Raw genomic sequence first — 22,362 nt, 5'->3', positions numbered from 1 at the left:
GACGACGAGCATGCAGATGAGCTTCCCTGAGATGGTTTCTGACAGTTTGTGCAGAAATTCTTTGGTTATGCAAACCGATTGTTCCAGCAGCTGTCTGAGTGGCTGGTCTCAGACGATCTTGGAGGTGAACATGCTGGATGTGGAGGTCCTGGGCTGGTGTGGTTACACGTGGTCTGCGGTTGTGAGGTTGGTTGGATGTACTGCCAAATTCTCTGAAACGCCTTTGGAGACGGCTTATGGTAGAGACATGAACATTCAATACACGAGCAACAGCTCTGGTTAACATTCCTGCTGTCAGCATCCCAATTGCACGCTCCCTCAAATCTTGCAACATCTGTGGCATTGTGCTGTGTGATAAAACTGCACCTTTCAGAGTGGCCTTTTATTGTGGGCAGTCTAAGGCAAACCTGTGCACTAATCATGGTGTCCAATCAGCATCTTGGTATGGCACACCTGTGAGGTGGGATGGATTATCTCAGCAAAGGAGAAGTGCTCACTATCACAGATTTAGACTGGTTTGTGAACAATATTTGAGGGAAATGGTGATATTGTGTATGTGGAAAAAGTTTTAGATCTTTGAGTTCATCTCATACAAAATGGGAGCAAAACCAAAAGTGTTGCATTTATATTTTTGTTGAGTGTATATATATATATACATATATATATACATATATATATATATATATATATGTGTGTGTGTGTGTATAAAACTCAATGGATTAATTGATTTCAAAGATAATCATTTGTTGCAGCTCTAATAACAAATACTGGTGCTTCTGTGTAAAAGTTACAAATACTGAGGCTTGGAAAACAACACTTCTTTAGGCCTTACAACAGACCCGGTCAGAACCTGGAATGTTCCGTTACGCAAAGAATCATTCCCAGAAGAAGGGAGGGAAAAGTGGACGGCGTTAAATGCCTTGACCAGACGGAGTGATGCGCTCTTGAACCACCAGGTGGAGGAGATGATTCTGCTCAGCAGTCAGAAAAGGCCTGATGGGGAACACATGGTCAGTACGGACAAAGAAGAAGAAAAATGCTCCCAAACATTGTCTCGCGAGGAAATTTTACATTTTTGTATGCTCACCAAAGCTCAGTCTGAAGAGACTTGAGGGACTCCATGTCTTTCTCCTGACACGCCATCTGTAAAACAGATTTTCTGCACATCTATATCATGTTACTTTAGATTATTTTCTTCATTCAGAGTATTGTAGAAACAGATGAAGAGCAATAAACTTTTTAAATGGCAATGTTCCAATAATACTGCCAAAAGCAAAAAATGTAGAACAACTCCAGCAAGTTCTTGGTTTAATGTGGCAGCCACAACAATGATTATTTTTCCTGTGTGAGGCAGGAAGAACCAGGAAATCCTGCAATATGTACAACTGTGTGGATGTTGTTACTCACCACTACTGACTGGAGGAGCAGGAAAACATTCTCAGGCAGGAAGGTGGCTGAAGGAGAGAATAAGAACTGTGTTTATAATATTCTAAAGTGTCACTAACTGATTTTTGGGACGTTTTCTGTATTCTGTTTGAACAGTGTATGCACGGCTCACGGGGGTTTGGTTTAGCGTAGTTACCCTGACTGTGAGGGTCAAAGGACTCCCATGCGTATCTCTCCAGGGTCTGGGCATGTTCTGGCAACAACTTCTGAGGCGGCGGCTGCATAAGGAAAACAAAGGTCAGCCTGTTAAAGTGGACACCAACTCCCCTCCTCCAACACTTATATGCGCTACGGCGATGTGTGAAAGCACTCATGGTATGTTTCTTCTTTTCCACACATCATATTCTGTAAAGCCATCTGACAGTTCAAAGTTTTAGCTGTTTATTAATGTTGCATTACTATGACTTTTGAAATGCTCAATTTGTGCATTTTGGCATGTTTCATCTCAATTGTCAGCAGTTCGCAAAAATTTGGGTGATCCTGGGAAAATGACATTTTATTTATTTATATTCATTTATTTATTTATATAAAAGCTAAAAAAAAAAAATTAATTTCTCAAACAAGAAGTAACAACAATGGTTTGCATCATTCATCACAACCTTTAAGAAAACAGAAGTTAACCATTACTAAAGTTAGACAGCTTTAACACTGTCATGTCATGTAACTGTTTTGATTTGTTTAATTTATTCAAAATAAATTAACATTTCATTGCTTCGCTGAAAAGGAGTATGAGGAAGCCACATGGTTATTTAGTAGTACCCCAATCCTGTACTAAATCATCAATAACCAAACATTTACATAATCCAATCGTGGTCATCCTCCTACTAACCCACTGTAGTCTACACTTCACACTGTCCCCTAAAGTTCACAAATGTATAAATTCAGTCAGTACTTGAGCCATTCAATCAAAATTAGTGCTCCAGATTAGTTTCCGTGTCTGAGTAATGTGTCATTGTTCTGATCATTAGATCTATCATTTAGTCCATGAACTACTTATTCCTCTAAATATTTTGACATGTTCATGTGGCATTAATGGGCTCCAAAGGTGAGTAAGTTTGGGATTCAGTGTCTACCCCAAGGACACTGTGCCTTTCAGGAGCAATCGGTCCATAAAAGAGAGAAAGACAAAAAGCAAGAGACCTTATCACAATTTCCTAGAGTAAAAGGTGACACTTATTTCTTTATGTCCAATAAATATTCCAAAACATGACGGGGTAAACATCAGATACAATTTAGTATTCTTTGACACCATAAAACATTTTGTGATTCCTTTCCCGTTTATCAACTAATGTCTATATTTCAGCTTCATTTACAGATAACATGAGCTACTGTCACATCATAATAACTATTTCTTGTGTGCTTAAAGCACTTCACTGCCTTAAACCTACAATGTGTAGGATTTAGTATCATCTAATGGTGAGGGTGCAGGTTGCATTCAGTCATGGCCTGACAATTTTATCTCATTTTTCTTCAAGTTTTTACTTCTTTGGTGACAGGGATTTATGCTCCCTTGAGTCTCTTGTGATAAATAATACTGATGATTCTCCATTTTACAAAAATGAGGTTTCTCAAACTCGTTAGCCTGCAGTAGTAAACAGTGTATAGGGAAGCAACCACCAGCTCCTCTTTTTGCGGCCTCCACACGAGGGGGCCTGCTCTCATGTAAATATGAAGGGCTCATTCTGAGCTTATGAAAACACATTGATTCCTTGTTACAGGAAATAGTATATATTAATGAACAGATGTTATGAATGCTATATTTCATTTCTGCAAATAAACACCCCAAATCCTGCACTTTAGCTTAAAAAAAAAAATCACAAGCATCACAGTCATTACAACACAGAAATTAAACCAAGTAAAAACAACTTAAAAACAGTCAGACATTTATACGTTATACTGCAGTGATGACTAGTTTTCTTGACATATCTCGGAATCATCTTTTGCTGGCATAAACAAAAAAAAAAAAAAAAAAAAAAAAAAAAAAAACACGACTGACAGAATGATACTGTGAGCTAACCTCTGGTTTCCAGTCATTTTAAAAAAATAAAAATCTTGTTATTTTAGTCAAAGAATGTCTAGTATGATTTGTCATATTACACATGAACATACCTCAAGCAACATCAGCAATAACACTCTGGAGATCTCGCATTTTGCCGCAATGTCCAGAAATGCACCTTGGAGAATTGAAAGACAAAAAGGGAACAGAGAAAAGAAAGAAAAACAGCTCTTAACGTAACAGTACTTATAATAATAAAAACCTTAAAAAAAAAAAATAAATACATAAAAGTAGAACAGAAAAAGAGCCACAAACTCAAGCCAAACATTTTCTTTTAGTTTCACTCTCATGGCAAATTCAGGTTAAAAGCTGAAGAGAACATTTTTAAGTGATATAAAGGTCAAGGTGTTATTGTTCCAGAATGTGCCTTTTGCTTCATCTTAAAAATGTGTTTTTCTGATTAACTGTATATCATGTGATGATGCATGAAGCAGGCAGTGTTCAGAAGCCTCACCAACAAGCGTGTTTGTGCCTGGTAACTGCAGTCCTCTCTCCTGACACACAAGCTGCATCTCTGTGAACACTGACAAAGCACCGTCGTAGTCTCCTGCAAAACAAGACAAACATCCAGATCCAGGAGACAAACTCAAACAATGCATATGGCCTTCACACAGACACGACCTCATCGGGAAATGCTCCCGTCCTCAACACAATGAGCAAGATTTATTATACAGGCAGATGGTTGGAAACACACACATACAAATCAAATACTATAAACCATGTTAATAAAAGCAGATAAGTAAGAATGTTTGGACACACGAGTGTTACATATCTCAGCGCTCACTACAGTTGGGACAAAAATTGAGCTGATCTCTGCAAGAGAATCTTTGTCTTCAAGAACAGACATCTAAACTGATGAGAGGTCCAACAGATCTGAAGTTGGGTCTGTATATAAATTAGGACATTAACAAAGTTGGCTGTTTTTATTAAAATATGAGTTGAAACTGACATCCTGGGAGAAAAATTTATATATATTATATATATATATATATATATATATGCCTCCGATACAGATTAGAGTCATTTAATAATTGAGTATTTACAGATACAGAGCCCCGATCTAACACTTTCCAAGCAAACACACTTAAGTACACTCAACAAAAATATAAACGCAACACTTTTGGTTTTGCTCCCATTTTGTATGAGATGAACTCAAAGATCTAAAACTTTTTCCACATACACAATATCACCATTTCCCTCAAATATTGTTCACAAACCAGTCTAAATCTGTGATAGTAAGCACTTCTCCTTTGCTGAGATAATCCATCCCACCTCACAGGTGTGCCATATCAAGATGCTGATTAGACACCATGATTAGTGCACAGGTGTGCCTTAGACTGCTCACAATAAAAGGCCACTCTGAAAGGTGCAGTTTTATTACACAGCAAAATGCCACAGATTTCGCAAGATTTGAGGGAGCGTGCATTTGGCATGCTGACAGCAGGAATGTCAACCAGAGCTGTTGCTCGTGTATTGAATGTTCATTTCTCTACCATAAGCCGTCTCCAAAGGCGTTTCATAGAATTTGGCAGTACATCCAACCAGCCTCACAACCGCAGACCACGTGTAACCACACCAGCCCAGGACCTCCACATCCAGCATGTTCACCGCCAAGATCGTCTGAGACCAGCCACTCGAACAGCTGCTGAAACAACCGGTTTGCATAACCAAAGAATTTCTGCACAAACTGTCAGAAACTGTCTCAGGAAAGCTCATCTGCATGCTCGTCGTCCTCATCGGGGTCTCGACCTGACTCCAGTTCATCGTCGTAACCGACTTGAGTGGGCAAATGCTCACATTCGCTGGCATTTGGCACGTTGGAGAGGTGTTCTCTTCACGGATGAATCCCAGTTCACACTGTTCAGGGCAGATGGCAGACAGAGTGTGTGGCGTCGTGTGGGTGAGCGGTTTTCTGATGTCAATGTTGTGGATTGAGTGGCCCATGGTGGCAGTGGGGTTATGGTATGGGCAGGCATCTGTTATGGACAAAGAACACAGGTGCATTTTATTGATGGCATTTTGAATGCACAGAGATACCGTGACAAGATCCTGAGGCCCATTGTTGTGCCAACATCCAAGAACATCACCTCATGTTGCAGCAGGATAATGCACGGCCCCATGTTGCAAGGATCTGTACACAATTCTTGGAAGCTGACAATGTCCCAGTTCTTGCATGGCCGGCATACTCACCGGACATGTCACCCATTGAGCATGTTTGGGATGCTCTGGACCGGCGTATACGACAGCGTGTACCAGTTCCTGCCAATATCCAGCAACTTCGCACAGCCATTGAAGAGGAGTGGACCAACATTCCACACGCCACAATTGACAACCTGATCAACTCTATGCGAAGGAGATTGCATGAGGCAAATGGTGGTCACACCAGATACTGACTGGTATCCCCCCCCAATAAAACAAAACTGCACCTTTCAGAGTGGCCTTTTATTGTGGACAGTCTAAGGCACACCTGTGCACTAATCATGGTGTCTAATCAGCATCTTGATATGGCACACCTGTGAGGTGGGATGGATTATCTCAGCAAAGGAGAAGTGCTTACTATCACAGATTTAGACTGGTTTGTGAACAATATTTGAGGGAAATGGTGATATTGTGTATGTGGAAAAAGTTTTAGATCTTTGAGTTCATCTCATACAAAATGGGAGCAAAACCAAAAGTGTTGCATTTATATTTTTGTTGAGTGTAGGACACAATGCAAGCACATTAAAGTCAGTCTAAAGGATAGGCTTGATGCAGTCGTGGTGGCCAAACAGTTAAGCGAGCATTTTTCCAGTGCGGAAGGTTCCCAGTTCAAAGCTACCTCTGCTCATTCTCCATGTACGTTGTATGAGGAAGGGCGTTCGGCGTTAACACATTTGCCAAATCAACATGCAGATCCACCTCAGATCTGCTGTGGTGATCCCAAGTGAAAACAAGGAAGAAGCCGAAGGGAGTGGACAATAGATACGAGGGTAGGCTGAAAAGTTCTAAGGCTCACCAAGAAGGAGAAATGCCATTTCAATAAAACTTGGCATGCATTAAGTTCAACTCTTCTGATGACTAACTGTGTTATTTTCTTCCAGGTTGTGAGGTAGTTTGTGGTTCATAGCCAAGTTTGAAAGTTCGTGGTAGAGGGAAACGGCAAAAATGGACAAAATCTGGCATCGCGGTGTGATTAAGTACCTGCATAAGAAGGGGTTAAAGCCCAAGGACATTCATGTGGATATGGTTGCTACATTAGGGGATGAAGCTCCCTCCATATCTACAGTGCAGAAGTGGGCAGCAGAATTTAAGAGGGGCAGAGAGAGCCTTGAAGACGACCCAAGGTCTGGGTGGCCTGCAACAGCCACAACCCAGAAAAACATTGACCTTGTTCATGAAATGGTGATGGACGACAGACAATCGATGATTAATCAGCTAGCAGATGCTGTGGGAATAACCCGTGAGAGAATTGAACACATTCTGCATGAAGAACTTGGAATGTCAAAGGTGTCAGCTCGGTGGGTGCCACGTCTTCTGACGCCTGATCAGAAATGCACCAGGCTAGTCATGTCGAAGGCAAACTTGGCGCAATTTGAAGAGGATCCAGCCAATTACATGGAACGTTTTCTTACCCAGGATGAGTGTTGGGTTCACCACTTTGAACCAGAGACAAAAAAAACAATCAATGCAGTGGAAACACCCAAGGTCACCACCTCCAAAGAAGGCCAAGGTTGTTTCGTCTGCAGGGAAGGTCATGGTTTCAGTTTTCTGGGATGCCAAGGGCACTGTGTTCGTGGACTATCTTGAAAAAGGGACAAACCATAAATGGACAGTACTGTTCTAACCTACTGAGACAGTTACGCAAGGCTATCAAAAAGAAGCAACCAGGAAAGCTGACGAAAGGGGTGCTGTTCCATCAAGACAATGCCCCAGCTCACAAGTCAACAGTGGCCATGGCCACTATCCACGAGTGTGGATTCGAACTGGAAGATCACCCACCATACTCCCCTGACTTGACACCCTCGGACTTTCATCTGTTCCCAAACCTCAAAAAAAACTTGGCTGGGAAGCACTATCGGAGCAATGATGAGGTGATGGCTGCCGTTGAGGACTATTTTGACTCTCAAGATGAAAGCTTCTATGCCAAGGGAATCGAAGCACTCAAGCACCGCTGGAAGAAGTGTGTGGAGTTACAGGGAGACTATGTAGAAAAATAACCCTGAATTTGTTCAATTCGACAACTGCATCATAGTCAGCCTTAGAACTTTTCAGACTACCCTTGTACGTATGCTTGACAATTCAACAGCTCTGCAATACATTATGGAAAAAAAAATTACCTTAAATTCAAACTATTCCTTAATGTGTTTATTTATTTATAATAAAAGACTGGTGGTGGTATTTTAGCTGTTAAAAATACATTCATGCCCCTAATTATTATTACTGTATGCAAAAATGTTGGTAAAATATTTTTTCGGGGGGAAATCTTCCGAGAAAAATGCATGTACTAATGGAGAATGTCTTCTCTAACTGGTTGGTAACAAACTCATTACATGTGCCATCCATCAGACACAAACTTTGCACACACTTACAGCAAACCAGAGTTGACACATTCCTTTAAAACATGAACCACAGCACTACTTAAAGCTGGTCGCTAGCAAGCACCGACACCGATGGCTGCAGCTCTGCCAGCGCCGTGCTCATGAAAGTGAAAGTCTCATTAAAAGTCTGCTAACGAGTCTTTCATTGGATTCAGGTGTGTTGGAGCAGGGAGACAATTAAGAGTGTCAGGAATGTGGCTCTCGAGGACCGAACTTGGCCACCCCTGCTCTAGAGTGCAAACCTCCACCAACACTAGTTTCAAATTCCACAAATTTTTACCTTGGAAAACATTTTCAAGGCCAAAGTCCTGTTAGAAGTGGCTTTTCAGAAGCTAAAATACAAAATATAGACCAAAAGGGCTTTTCAATGTTAAAATCAAATATTTGCCAATTCTGCCATATGGATCAGATGCAGCTCAAACTTTGTCTATTCATTCAAAGGGCCAGTCTGCATGTCACTGTCACAAATGAGAGTGATTGGGGCACTTTTGATTGAGATGTAATGCAAAATGTACATCAAATGAGCTTTTCAATATTAAATTCAAATGTCCACAAAATCCACAATCCAGCTCAGATCCGGATCAAACTCTGTCAGGCGATAGTGAGTGCCAGTCTGCACCTCACATTCAAATATGAGTGTGACTGGGGTACGTGTGATGAAGATATAATGTAAAATGTACATTAAACTGGGTTTTCAATGTGAAATTTAAATGGCCACAAAATCTGTAATCTGGATCAGATCCAGATCAAACTTTATCAGTTGATAAAGGATACCATCCTATATAACGCTCTCAAACATGAAATAAAGTTGACTTTTTTGACAGAGTTATGAATTTTTAAAATTTGCTCAATGTTAAAGATAAGGATTTTTCCACTTTTCCAAGATTTTTCCAGACTGTTCAATCAGTTCTTGCCTATTACGATATTAATTTTCAGTAAAAATTTCATAACAATATATGAAAAATTGTGGGCTCCAGGCTGTTCACAAATAAACAGACAAACAAATGGAGGCGAAAACATTTGTTGGTGGAGGTAATTATTGTGTTGACATGGTGTCAAATGGTATGATGGCATTATACTAGGGCTGATGCAGCATCATTTCAACTGGATAACAGCTCACCAAAATTATTATACAATGGACAAAAAAGGAGAAACAAATGTTCTCTAATGCTAATGAAGTTTTGATGCTCTGTTTCTAAATCAGACATCAAGCTGCAGTTTCACACTGATGTCACAAGGCGGCAACAGAGAGCTATTCATTTATTTCTTTGAATCAAAGGCAGCACACGCCACTGGACTGGAGACTCACTGGATCAACAAGGGATATTATCCAGTGAGGAAAAAATGACAAAAGATACAAAGCTGCAAACAGGTTTAAAATAAAAATACAAGAGTGCTCTGAGAGCACAATATCACCTGCTGGCATATACTGCTTTGGTACAAGTGCTTGCTACATTCTGATATTTCAAGTACCAAGTTTCACAAAATTCATCCTAAATATGTGAGGAGTTGATTTCAGAATGAAGACACCAACTCAGGAAACTGACAGAGTGTAGATTTGTTAATCAGGGATCATAACTCTGGTACCATGCATCTGGAAAAGCGTTTCACTTTTTCCCACATTTTGTTAAGTGACAGCCTAATTCCAAAATGAAGTAAATTAATTTTTTCCCCCTCAAAATTCAACTCGCAACACCCCATAATGACATGAAAAAAGTTTAATTTTTTTTTATTTTTGCAAATGTATTAAAAAATAAAACAATCACATGTACATAAGTATTCAAACCTTTTGCTCAATACTTTGTTGATGCACCTTTGGCAGCAATTACAGCCTCACGTCTTCCTGAATATGATGCCACAAGCCTGGCACACCCATTTCTGAACAGTTTTGCCCATTCCTCTTTGCAGCACCTCTCAAGCGCCATCAGGTTGGATGAGGAGTGTCGGTGCACAGCAATTTTCAGATCTCTCCAGAGACGTTCAATTGGATTCAGGTCTGGGCTCTGGCTGGGCCACTCAAGGACATTCACAGAGTTGTCCTGAAACCACTCTTTTGATATCTTGGCTGTGTGCTTTGGGTCACTGTCTGCTGAAACATGAACTGTCGCCCCAGTCTGAGGTCAAGAGCGCTCTGGCACAGGTTTTCATCCAGGATGTCTCTATCTATTACTGCATTCATCTTTCCCTCAATCCTGACTAGTCTCATAGTTCCAACCACAGAAAAACATCCCCACAGCATGATGCTGCCACCACCATGCTTCACTGTAGGAATGGTGCTCGATTTCTTCCAAACATGATGCCTGGCATTCACACCAAAGAGTTCAATTTTTGCCTCATCAGACCAGAGAATTTTGTTTCTCATGGTCTGAGAGTCCTGCTGCATGAAAATTATGTTTCACACAACTTGCAACTAGTTGCATTTCATGTGTGTCCTCATTTTAAAGGCATCAAAATGGTAAGTGCCTCCAGACCTGTTCCACAGCCAGTTGTGGGTTGACTGAAAGTTGAAAACATTGCTTGAGGTTCAATTAACTCAATCATTAATAAATTAAAGGCGTTAGGTCCATGATACGTCTGGAGATGCAGAATTATCACTTGCATTGTGAGGGAGCTTCAGCTACAAGATTTTGCACATGCGGCGTGATTCTCTGTGCCCGATCCAGCATGTAGGTGCCTCAGCATTGAGAAGGTAAATGGGATGTACTGTACATGTTTTTCCTGGCTGCAGCATAAGTGAGGATGGACCAGCTGTCTGCCCAGGTGGTAGAAGCTCTGCACTATGACCTCATATTCCATTTTCATTCCAATACACATTCTAATGTGTTGTGAGAGGACAGTTAAATTAAAACATCTGTTGGTGTTCAATTTATATGGACCTTTATGTTTTTTTTTTCCCGCATTTCTATTCACAAATTACTTGTGCAAAGCTCTGCATCTTCGTCAGGGACAGCGCTGTAGACTTAAAATCATATCAGATTTGGGACTAGGTCTGATGCACTGCAGAGAATTGGGGCACATCTCTTACTTTGGTGACAGAGGCTGGATCATGCCTTGCAGTGATTCCAGTTAGTGTGCCTTGACAGAGACAGTGGCAAAAATGAGCGAGAGAAAAGGCTGGATGATGTGGTGAGAGTAAATCAGGAAGTAAAAGAGATTAGCAAGGAAGAAGTGAGGGCTGCTATGAAGAGGATGAAGAGTGGAAAGGCAGTTGGTCCAGATGACATTCCAATGGAGGCATGGAAATGTCTAGGAGAGATGGCAGTAGAGTTTCTAACCAGATTGTTTAATAAAATCTTGGAAAGTGAGAGGATGCCTGAGGAGTGGAGACGAAGTGTGCTGGTTCCTATTTTCAAGAACAAGGGTGATGTGCAGAGCTGCAGTAACTACAGAGGAATAAAGCTGATCAGCCACAGTATGAAGTTATGGGAAAGAGTAGTAGAAGCTAGGCTTAGAAAACAGGTGAAGATCTGTGAGCAGCAATATGGTTTCATGCCGAGAAAGAGCACTACAGATGCAATGTTTGCTCTGAGAATACTGTTGGAAAAGTACAGAGGAGGACAGAAAGAGTTACATTGTGTGTTTGTGGACTTAGAAAAAGCTTATGATAGGGTGCCAAGAGAAGAGTTGTGGCATTGTATGAGGAAGTCTGGAGTGGCAGAGAAGTATGTTAGGGTAGTGCAGGACATGTACAAGAATAGTGTGACAGCGGTGAGATGCGCAGTCGGAATGACAGACTCCTTCAAGGTGGAGGTGGGATTACACCAAGGATCAGCTCTGAGTCCTTTCTTGTTTGCAGTGGTGATGGACAGGTTGACAGATGAGATCAGACAGGAGTCCTCATGGACTATGATGTTTGCAGATGACATTGTGATCTGTAGTGAGAGTAGAGAGCAAGTTCAGTCTAGTCTGGAGAAGTGGAGATATGCTTTGGAGAGAAGGGGAATAAAAGTCAGTAGAAGCAAGACTGAGTACATGTGTGTGAATGAGAGGGAGCCCAGTGGAATAGTGCAGTTACAAGGAGTAGAAGTGGTGAAAGTAGATGAGTTCAAATATTTGGGGTCAACTGTTCAAAGTAATGGAGAGTGTGGTAGAGAGGTGAAGAACAGAGTGCAGGCAGGGTGGAGTGGGTGGAGAAAGGTGGCAGGAGTGATTTGTGACCGAAGAATATCAGCAAGAGTGAAGGGGAAAGTTTACAAAACAGTAGTGAGACCAGCTATGTTGTATGGTTTAGAGACAATGGCACTAACAAAAAGACAGGAGGCAGAGCTGGAGGTGGCAGAGCTGAAGATGTTGAGATTCTCTTTGGGAGTGACAAGAATGGACAAGATTAGGAATGAACATATCAGAGGGACAGCTCAGGTGGGACGGTTTGGAGACAAAATCAGAGAGGCGAGATTGAGATGGTTTGGACATGTGCAGAGGAGGGACCCAGGGTATATAGGGAGAAGGATGCTGAGGATGGAGCCACCAGGCAGGTGGAGAAGAGGAGACCAAAGAGGAGGTTCATGGATGTGCTGAGAGAGGACATGCAGGTGGTTGGTGTGACAGAGGAAGATACAGAGGACAGGGTGAGATGGAAACGACTGATCTGCTGTGGCAACCCCTAACGGGATCAGCCGAAAAACAAAGAAGACAGAGACAGTGGCAACATGACGAGCCAAAAAAAAAAAAAACAGTCATGTGACTCATGGTGCCATCTTGGGTTCAAAATAGCGTTCTCTGTTAACCTATCTGTATGTAAATCCAGCTATTTTATTTATTTATTTATTTGCTGAAAAGGACAGGCTGTTGTGCATTTGGAGGCACAAATAGACACAGCAAGGGATTCAAGATGTACAGATTCCCTTCAGATCCAAACAGAAGAAAAATTTGTGAAAATAAAGCCAGCTGTGCGGGATGGAAGCCGACATCACTGTCAAAGCTTTGAGAGGTTAATTTTTTGTTCAGTCCCATGTACAGTACAACTCACCTAAACTGTCATTGTATAAACCAGATATTCGCAGTCACTGGACAAAAAAAAAAACTCCCAAAGTTTTTGTATTGTTTACCATCTAATAAACACCATATATAATGGATATGGTACAACGGTTTTTCGCTCACATCAGATAAAATGTCCCGTGCGATCGCAATGTACACTCAACAAAAATATAAACGCAACACTTTTGGTTTTGCTCCCATTTTGTATGAGATGAACTCAAAGATCTAAAACTTTTTCCACATACACAATATCACCATTTCCCTCAAATATTGTTCACAAACCAGTCTAAATCTGTGATAGTGAGCACTTCTCCTTTGCTGAGATTATCCATCCCACCTCACAGGTGTGCCATATCAAGATGCTGGTTAGATACCATGATTAGTGCACAGGTGTGCCTTAGACTGTCCATAATAAAAGGCCACTCTGAAAGGTGCAGTTTTATCACACAGCACAATGCCACAGATGTCGCAAGATTTGAGGGAGCGTGCAGCTGGCATGCTGACAGCAGGAATGTCAACCAGAGCTGTTGCTCGTGTATTGAATGTTCATTTCTCTTCCATAAGCCGTCTCCAAAGGCGTTTCAGAGAATTTGGCAGTACATCCAACCAGCCTCACAACCGCAGACCACGTGTAACCACACCAGCCCAGGACCTCCACATCCAGCATGTTCACCTCCAAGATAGTCTGAGACCAGCCACTCGGACAGCTGCTGAAACAATCGGCTTGCATAACCAAAGAATTTCTGCACAAACTGTCAGAAACTGTCTCAGGGAAGCTCATCTGCATGCTCGTCGTCCTCATCGGGGTCTCGACCTGACTCCAGTTCGTCGTCGTAACCGACTTGAGTGAGCAAATGCTCACATTCGCTGGCGTTTGGCACGTTGGAGAGGTGTTCTCTTCACAGATGAATCCCGGTTCACACTGTTCAGGGCAGATGGCAGACAGCATGTGTGGCGTTGTGTGGGTGAGCGGTTTTCTGATGTCAATGTTGTGGATCGAGTGGCCCATGGTGGCGGTGGGGTTATGGTATGGGCAGGCGTCTGTTATGGACGAAGAACACAGGTGCATTTTATTGATGGCATTTTGAATGCACAGAGATACCGTGACGAGATCCTGAGGCCCATTGTTGTGCCAACATCCAAGAACATCACCTCATGTTGCAGCAGGATAATGCACGGCCCCATGTTGCAAGGATCTGTACACAATTCTTGGAAGCTGAAAATGTCCCAGTTCTTGCATGGCCGGCATACTCACCGGACATGTCACCCATTGAGCATGTTTGGGATGCTCTGGACCGGCGTATACGACAGCGTGTACCAGTTCCTGCCAATATCCAGCAACTTCGCACAGCCATTGAAGAGGAGTGGACCAACATTCCACACGCCACAATTGACAACCTGATCAACTCTATGCGAAGGAGATTGCATGAGGCAAATGGTGGTCACACCAGATACTGACTGGTATCCCCCCCAATAAAACAAAACTGCACCTTTCAGAGTGGCCTTTTATTGTGGGCAGTCTAAGGCACACCTGTGCACTAATCATGGTGACTAATCAGCATCGTGATATGGCACACCTGTGAGGTGGGATGGATTATCTCAGCAAAGGAGAAGTGCTCACTATCACAGATTTAGACTGGTTTGTGAACAATATTTGAGGGAAATGGTGATATTGTGTATGTGGAAAAAGTTTTAGATCTTTGAGTTCATCTCATACAAAATGGGAGCAAAACCAAAAGTGTTGCATTTATATTTTTGTTGAGTGTATTTCCATCTAACCCCTCGCATGTGGGACCGGAATCATTTCCATGATTAAAAGTCCGACCATTTATTTTTTTTTCCACACCGTATTCAGACTCGGACCCGGCTGCAGGCTGCGCAGTAAAAGCAGCAAAGTTTGCTGTTTTCACTGCTTCTGCAGTGCGCACGCCGTTTACATTTTGATGATGGATCAAATACATTTGGCAGAAAAAAAAAAATTCCGAGGAAATTTTGACCCAGTCATTAAATGAGGCGCAGGTCCTGATTCAGGATTCACCGTAGATGTTCAGCGCCTCCTGACTGTAACTAATCCGTTACATACATATCGCTCACATTGGATAAAATGTCCCGCCCGATCGCAATGTATTTCCATTAAAACCCCCGAGCACTCTGGACGTGCACAGTAACAGAGGTACAAATTAAAGTTCAGCTCTGACACTTGCAGATTTGAGGAATGCGGGACCGGAGTCATTTCCCTGATTAAAAGTCAGACTGTTTATTTTTTTCACACCGTGTTCAGGTTGGGACCTGAAGCCTGACATGCACCTGTTAAATCAGACACAAACAGCTGTGATTTCACACTTTTCTGCTTTCAGTCCTTCATCTGCCATTATATTATAATAGTAGTTGCAGTGTGCACGCTGATTACAAATGGATCAGAAAAGTCTGCAACTTTACAGCACAAAGTTCATAAGAGGAAAATGTACAGCTTACCTTTGATTTGGAGGTGATAATTGTAGAAAGAAAAGCTTGTTGAGGGTTAAATTAGTCCAGAATAAAGCATAATCCAGAGACGGAGAACTTTAAAACTGTCATGCACATCATTATATGACACAGAGTTAAAGAGCTGCAGCTGCATAAATCAGGCTTTAAATTAATTAAATAAATCATCATACATTGTAAATTTATGTAAATTTGATAGCTTAACTATTTTATATTTATTTTGATAGCACCTGTACTTGGATGTGTCGCTGTATGTGGTTAAATAAGTTATAAAAAGACTGAAAACATTAAAGGTTCATTCAGTAGTTCAGCGCAGTTGGAAACAAAATGGCGCCATGTTCTGAGTTGAGGCCACTCTCTCTATTAACAAACACTAGTTCCAGTAGCCCACACCAACACAGCTTCCCCCACAGGGCAAAGCAAGTATGACCTAAACAATCACATCTACAGTCAGCGAGAACTCACGGGTGAGAATTTTACACGTGGCCATCTCTCCCATTGACAGCAGCGCTTCAATCGGCATCTGTGCCTGCAACTCTGCAGCTCTCTGGAAATGAACGATGGCTTCTCCTGGTCTGTTCATCTCCTGATGAAGTGACATTGGGTAATCAGTAACAAAATGACATGAAACAGATTTCAAATTATTGAGGGGAACCCCCCCCCCAGCACAAATAATGACCATTTATCATTAGAATGAACATGAAGCTACGATAGAACACTTTACCTTCAGTGCGTTGCCAAGTTCTAAACACAAACTCGCTGCCATCACCGGCTGGTTCATGTCAATGTATACCTACAAGTCAATTGCTCAAAAGCATTATTCTCTTCAATAAAAACCAAGATAAATCATCATTATGTGGTGAAACTTTATTAAGAAAATATGCATCCCATTACACAGCCTGAGCATATTAATTACTAATTTTATACAACTAATAAAACCTAAAAACATAACACTTTTCACATTTGAGAAGATGAATCAGCCAATTTTGCAGTGCCCGAATAACATATTCACACCCTTGTATTTTTACACATTTTAACTTCTTTGCCATTTGGGGAGAAAAAGTAATTCAGGCTTGTCCATATTAAAATTTCTTAAGTTATTATATTTTTTTCAGGCTATTTATGGCCTCCTTAACTTGCATGGGCACTTCACTGGAATTCATATTGAGAATTCCATTGAACAGCTACCAAATATGAATTAAATACTTGGAATCACCTCTAGATCGTTTATTTAATGTTACAACATCTGCTGATGAAGGTTTGTCAGTCAATTATCTACTTACTTGTGGCCTCTGAAAATGGAGGGGCTGTGTTTAAAAATGGCAGTAACTCCCAAATGCTCAATGCAAAATGTTTATGTGCTCGACTGTAGAAAAGTGAGACCCCCCAGCAGAAAAATGTGAGTCTTCATGTACCTTAATGGCAAAGCTATAGCAGTTCAGTGCAGCCTGAAGGTGTTCATCAAAGCCGGGGGCCTGCAGCGCCTTGTTCTCCTTCTCAGATAAGAGAAAGAGTCGGCCAGCATCAGTTAACGCCAGGGCCTCTCCGGGAGCATTGAAAAGTGTCTGCTCGCACCTTCAGTCAAAACATTCAGGTTATGTACAAACAACAGATTCACGATTTTTCAAATCAGTTGTAAACATGATGTGCCAGTGAACGATACGGGGCACCTCAGGGCCAGTTAACACTTTGTCACTTCGTACTAATTTAATGTGTGAAACAAGAATGACTGCAGGGGAGATATCAACATAGACTGGGCGTTCAACATTCTTTGATGGTTAAACAATTCAGTTGTCTTCTGTCTTACCTAAAATTAAATTACCATTATATATATATATATATATACACACGAGGGCTGTCAATAAAGTAACGGTCCTTTTTATTTTTTCAAAAACTATATGGATTTCATTCATATGTTTTTACGTCAGACATGCTTGAACCCTCGTGCGCATGCGTGAGTTTTTCCACGCCTGTCGGTGATGTCATTCGCCTGTGAGCACTCCTTGTGGGAGGAGTCATCCAGCCCCTCGTCGGAATTCCTTTGAGAAGTTGCTGAGAGACTGGCGCTTTGTTTGATCAAAATTTTTTCTAAACCTGTGAGACACATCGAAGTGGACACGGTTCGAAAAATTAAGCTGGTTTTCAGTGAAAATTTTAACGGCTGATGAGAGATTTTGAGGTGATTCTGTCGCTTTAAGGACTTCCCACGGTGCGAGACGTCGCGCAGCGCTCTCAGGCGGCGTTGTCAGCCTGTTCAAGCTGAAAACCTCCACATTTCAGGTTCTATTGATCCAGGACGTCGTGAGAGAACAGAGAAGTTTCAGAAGAAGTCGGTTTCAGCATTTTATCCGGATATTCCACTGTTAAAGGAGATTTTTTTAATGAAAGACGTGCAGACGGGTCCGCGCGTCGGGATGCAGCCGCCTCGACGCTCCGCCACAGGAAAAACACCTCTGTTTGAAGCCTTAAGGACAAGTTGGAACATGTCCTGCTGTTAAACAATTTCTCATATACTCACTCCACTGAAAGCCATCAAAAGCCGCCTGGATTTTACAAATGGTTATCAACACGGAGGTGTTTTTCCTGTGCCGCCGCACCGCGTCGGCTGCGTCCCGACGCGCGGACCCGTCCGCACGTCTTTCATTAAAAAAATCTCCTTTAACAGTGGAATATCCGGATAAAATGCTGAAACCGACTTCTTCTGAAACTTCTCTGTTCTCTCACGACGTCCTGGATCAATAGAGCCTGAAATGTGGAGGTTTTCAGCTTGAACAGGCTGACGACGGCGCCTGAGAGCGCTGAGCGACGTCTCGCACCGTGGGAAGTCCTTAAAGCGACAGAATCACCTCAAAATCTCTCATCAGCCGTTACAATTTTCACTGAAAACCAGCTTAATTTTTCGAACCGTGTCCACTTCGATGTGTCTCACAGGTTTAGAAAAAATTTTGATCAAACAACGCGCCAGTCTCTCAGCAACTTCTCAGACAAAGGAATTCCGACGAGGGGCTGGACGACTCCTCCCACAAGGAGTGCTCACAGGCGAATGACGTCACCGACAGGCGTGAAAAAACTCACGCATGCGCACGAGGGTTCAAGCATGTCTGACGTAAAAACATATGAATGAAATCCATATAGTTTTTGAAAAAAATAAAAAGGACCGTTACTTTATTGACAGCCCTCGTATATATATTCAATTCAAATTCAAAGAAATTTTATTGTCATATGCACAGAAGAACATGTTCCCTGCACAATGAAATGTGTCTACTGCATTTAACCCATCCTAATTGCCAGTAGGAGCAGAAGTCACCATTAGGCGCCCGGGGACCAGCTCCAGATGTACATCCCTGCCTTGGTCAACAGCAGGGCTGAGCAAACCAACACCGACCCATAACAAACAACACACACAACACATAGGCCGGCCCGGTACATAAAACATATATATGAAAGCAAAACACGAGGGAAAAGGAGAAAAAAAAACCCTCATAGCCGCTGCATTACACAGCGGCAATGAGGAAAAAAATCCCCATCAGCACAGAAAACAATAATCACACAGACAAAACCAAGGACACAGGACGACAACCGAGATTTGAAAAGGTCCAGTTTATCAGAACACTCCGGAGGCAGCCTGTTTGGCGCCGTCAACGGCCTTGTCCGACAATCCTGGAGGGGCAGCCCTGCGCAGTCTGAGCAGTCCTGAACAGTCCTAACACAGTCAACATCAGAGCTGGAGAAGCTGAGGGGAGGGGGCAAGACCAGGGAGCGAGGCTTAAGTGTTGATCTTCTGAGGAGGTTTTATCACAGCGACCTTGAAGTGCAGCTGTGTATTTGGGGAAGCCAAATGAATAGCCAGATTAGCAGACGCCTGAAAGATTCCACAGTTCTGAGAACAGAGTGGCTCTCAATGCATCTGAATATATATATATATATATATATATATATATACACACATATATATACACACATATATATACAGTCACAGTACACAAAAGCTTTTGTGTACCATTCAGTACATATTTGTGTTTAGATGTCACGGTTTGGTACGAGTTGGGCACAGGAGCTTAATTGTGAGCAGCACAGAGTTGCCATCAGACACTTTAGCACTGTGAGACAGTGTAAATGTAAACTTTTTCATTAAAGGTTTATGAACTGATTATATCTCTCGTCATTTGCGTTGGGATGAATTTACTGTACAACACGTTTTATTTTTTGTTTGTTTCTGTCACTTAATATATGGAGCCAGACTCCCTTCAATATTCTGTCCATTTTAAGTTTGTTTTATTTTTGCACAAATGACGCCAACTCATAAAACCTCACTGTGTACAGATTTGAAGTTATTGTACACAGTAGTGCCGCATTCGGTGGCTGTTTCATCCGTGAAATTTTACACTAATTCATGTAAAACGTCAGTTTATAAATCGGTGCTGTTTTCTGTCTAAACTCGAATGCGCACTGATCATATCCTGGGACAGCGATTCAACACAAATGCGTAACACTACACTTTCACTTTCAAGTTCATGTTTCAGAAGAAAAAGGTAAATTAACCAATTCCATTTATAGTCCCAAAGTTTCTGCTTGGTTCTGCCTAGTTCGCCGTTTCCACTTTTCACCTCAGAAACACACAACAGACTCAGGGGTGTGGCCACGCCTCCTGAACTAGAGTGACACAGTCTGGAAATGAGACAAAATGTCAAGTGACTTACAGAAACAAATAAGCACGTGTCTATCATACTGTGCAGCTGTACCATGTATTCTACGTGCAGTTCTGTGAACTGAACCATCACGTGTACAGTATGGCTCAATACAAATACGTGTATTGTGATACCCCTAGTACATATACATACACACAATTACAGTTTGCACTTTTTTTGAAGGCAGTTGTCTGGGACCCTGTTACACACTGTAACCGATTCCCATTTTGGCAGTCTTTCAGTGAGTACAAATTAACACAAATTGTTTGGTCATGACTCATAGCTGGTTGTCTGCAAAGCATTTAGATGATTTAGGCCAGTAATGCAGAGTGGAAGAGAAGCAGACAGTCTACATATCTTACCGAGCCATAGCCAGACTACAGAAGGCAGCATACTGCAGGCAGTCCTGCTGCTTCAGCTCCTTGGCTAACTGACCTGAAGCACAGAAAGAAGTCGATTTCATCACACCAATATACACTTATAACAACTCTGAAGGGGTTGTGGCTGTGAATGGAGAAATGCACACAGTGCAGCAGTGGGTACCAATCGGCAGAACTGGAATGATAATACACTGACGGAATGACTGAGAACAGCACCTTACTATGCCCCCTACAAACTCAGTGTATTGATAACCAATCTCAAGATAATGTAATAAAATGTTATCATACAAAGCACAAAGTCCCCTGTCATGTTCAAAGCACAAACTTCTCTTTTCTGTCCCAATTAGCACTAATTGCCGGAATAGCAGATCACCATATTGGAAAATATACCCTCACTATCACAAGATGGCACCACACAAGCTCCCTTTCTGTCATTCTGTTGCTGTCCTGTCAAGAATTTGGGGCTTCTAACGTGAAGATTTTAATGGTGAGACGACCCATTCCATCGAATGTCATACATTCTGCCATATACCAGTTGTTCCGCTTCCATTCCACCTGTATTTCTCGCGATTAGTAGCTTCCCTGTGCAGCGTTTCTCTGTTGCATCTCCAGTTACACAGTGAAGGGGAATAGATAAGGTTTTTCTTAAAAATAGCATGAAATTTCAGTTTCCAAGAAAGCACATGGCAGCCTCCAGCCTACATCTGATCAGTTTTCATGAAAAAAAAAAAAATTCTATGTACGCCCCATCTACCCTTCTACGTATGCAAAATCACTACTTTGTAATGAATATGAATGACATCAATGTAGAAATATTTAACGTTCAAAATGGTACAAATATTGCAGTAACTTTAGGTGAATCTGTGCAGAATACTGACTTACCAAACTGCTCACTCGCTTCTGCTACATTGGGCTTCCTAAGAAAACGCCTGCAGTGTGGAAAATACAAACTTGTTATTTTTATTTCCCATGCACGATTTAATAAGCGACAGTCAGCAAGTCAAAGCAAAACTAATTAGATTTTTAACGCCATGTACATCAAAATCGTTTGGTTTTCCTAGCTAGAGTTAGCTAATGCACCAGCAGCCAAATAACTCCACAAAACGGCAACTAGTCATGTTAACGAACCCGGAATATCTAATTAAATTATTGCAAATGAATATTAACCTGAGAAAACAGCAGGTGCTCAAATATATGCCGGTTAAATAACAGCGAATATTCAGCAGTACTGACAACAGGCTAGCTTTAGCTCATTAGCGCTAACGGAGTGAATTGCATGAGTCAACGGAAGATATAAAGTCAACATTGACAGCTAATAAAACTCTGCTAATCGTGGACATTAAACGCTGTTTCATTTTAAACCGCTTACTTTTTCAGTTTATTTGAAACAGCACGATATCGAGCTAGAAAATCACCCTCAGCAGCCATCGTCAAAAACCCAGAAAAACATAACAAACCCACGGTGTTGCCAGGTATGATAAGGACAAACAAGTATATCAGTGAAAACAAGCACTGAACAACCTACATATTCAAAATTAACAAGCACAAAAAAGCTTGAGTTATCGAATTCCTGGTTGCATTATTACTTTTGACAATTTCATCACAATCCATTATGATTATGATGCTGCTTATTATTATTATTATTATTATTATTATCATCATCAATGTGTTTTCATAAATCACTCGGAAAAACAAACTTTAATTTTACAAATCAGTGCCATAATCCCAAATAAAAACCAGATGCATATTTTAGG

At 41.6% G+C, this 22,362-nt stretch overlaps 1 protein-coding gene across 3 annotated transcripts; it reads right to left on the bottom strand.

Moving 5' to 3' along the window:
- Positions 1–727: 727 nt before the first annotated feature.
- Positions 728–22,090, bottom strand: zgc:101679 (uncharacterized protein LOC450058 homolog). 3 transcript variants are annotated; one of them, XM_034188589.1, is made up of 12 exons: positions 21,978–22,090; positions 21,491–21,537; positions 20,591–20,663; positions 16,956–17,115; positions 16,265–16,333; positions 16,006–16,126; positions 3,957–4,049; positions 3,556–3,620; positions 1,559–1,664; positions 1,408–1,454; positions 1,088–1,143; positions 728–993 (listed from the first exon to the last, which is right to left on the bottom strand). In XM_034188589.1, the coding sequence occupies exons 1-12, from the start codon at positions 22,034–22,036 to the stop codon at positions 912–914; spliced, it is 978 nt and encodes a 325-aa protein (XP_034044480.1). In that variant the 5' UTR covers positions 22,037–22,090; the 3' UTR covers positions 728–911. The 3 variants fall into 3 exon arrangements, with proteins under 3 accessions (XP_034044480.1, XP_034044481.1, XP_034044482.1); XM_034188590.1 differs by having other exon boundaries at positions 1,583–1,664; positions 21,978–22,036; XM_034188591.1 differs by lacking the exon at positions 728–993 and having other exon boundaries at positions 1,084–1,143; positions 21,978–22,036.
- Between the last annotated feature and the right edge of the window lie 272 nt (positions 22,091–22,362).

Source organism: Thalassophryne amazonica, chromosome 15, assembly GCF_902500255.1.
Source record: "Thalassophryne amazonica chromosome 15, fThaAma1.1, whole genome shotgun sequence".
Classification (NCBI taxonomy): Eukaryota; Metazoa; Chordata; class Actinopteri; order Batrachoidiformes; family Batrachoididae; genus Thalassophryne; species Thalassophryne amazonica.
Note: the sequence above shows the minus strand (reverse complement) of the source record. Positions and strands in the feature narration are given on the sequence as shown.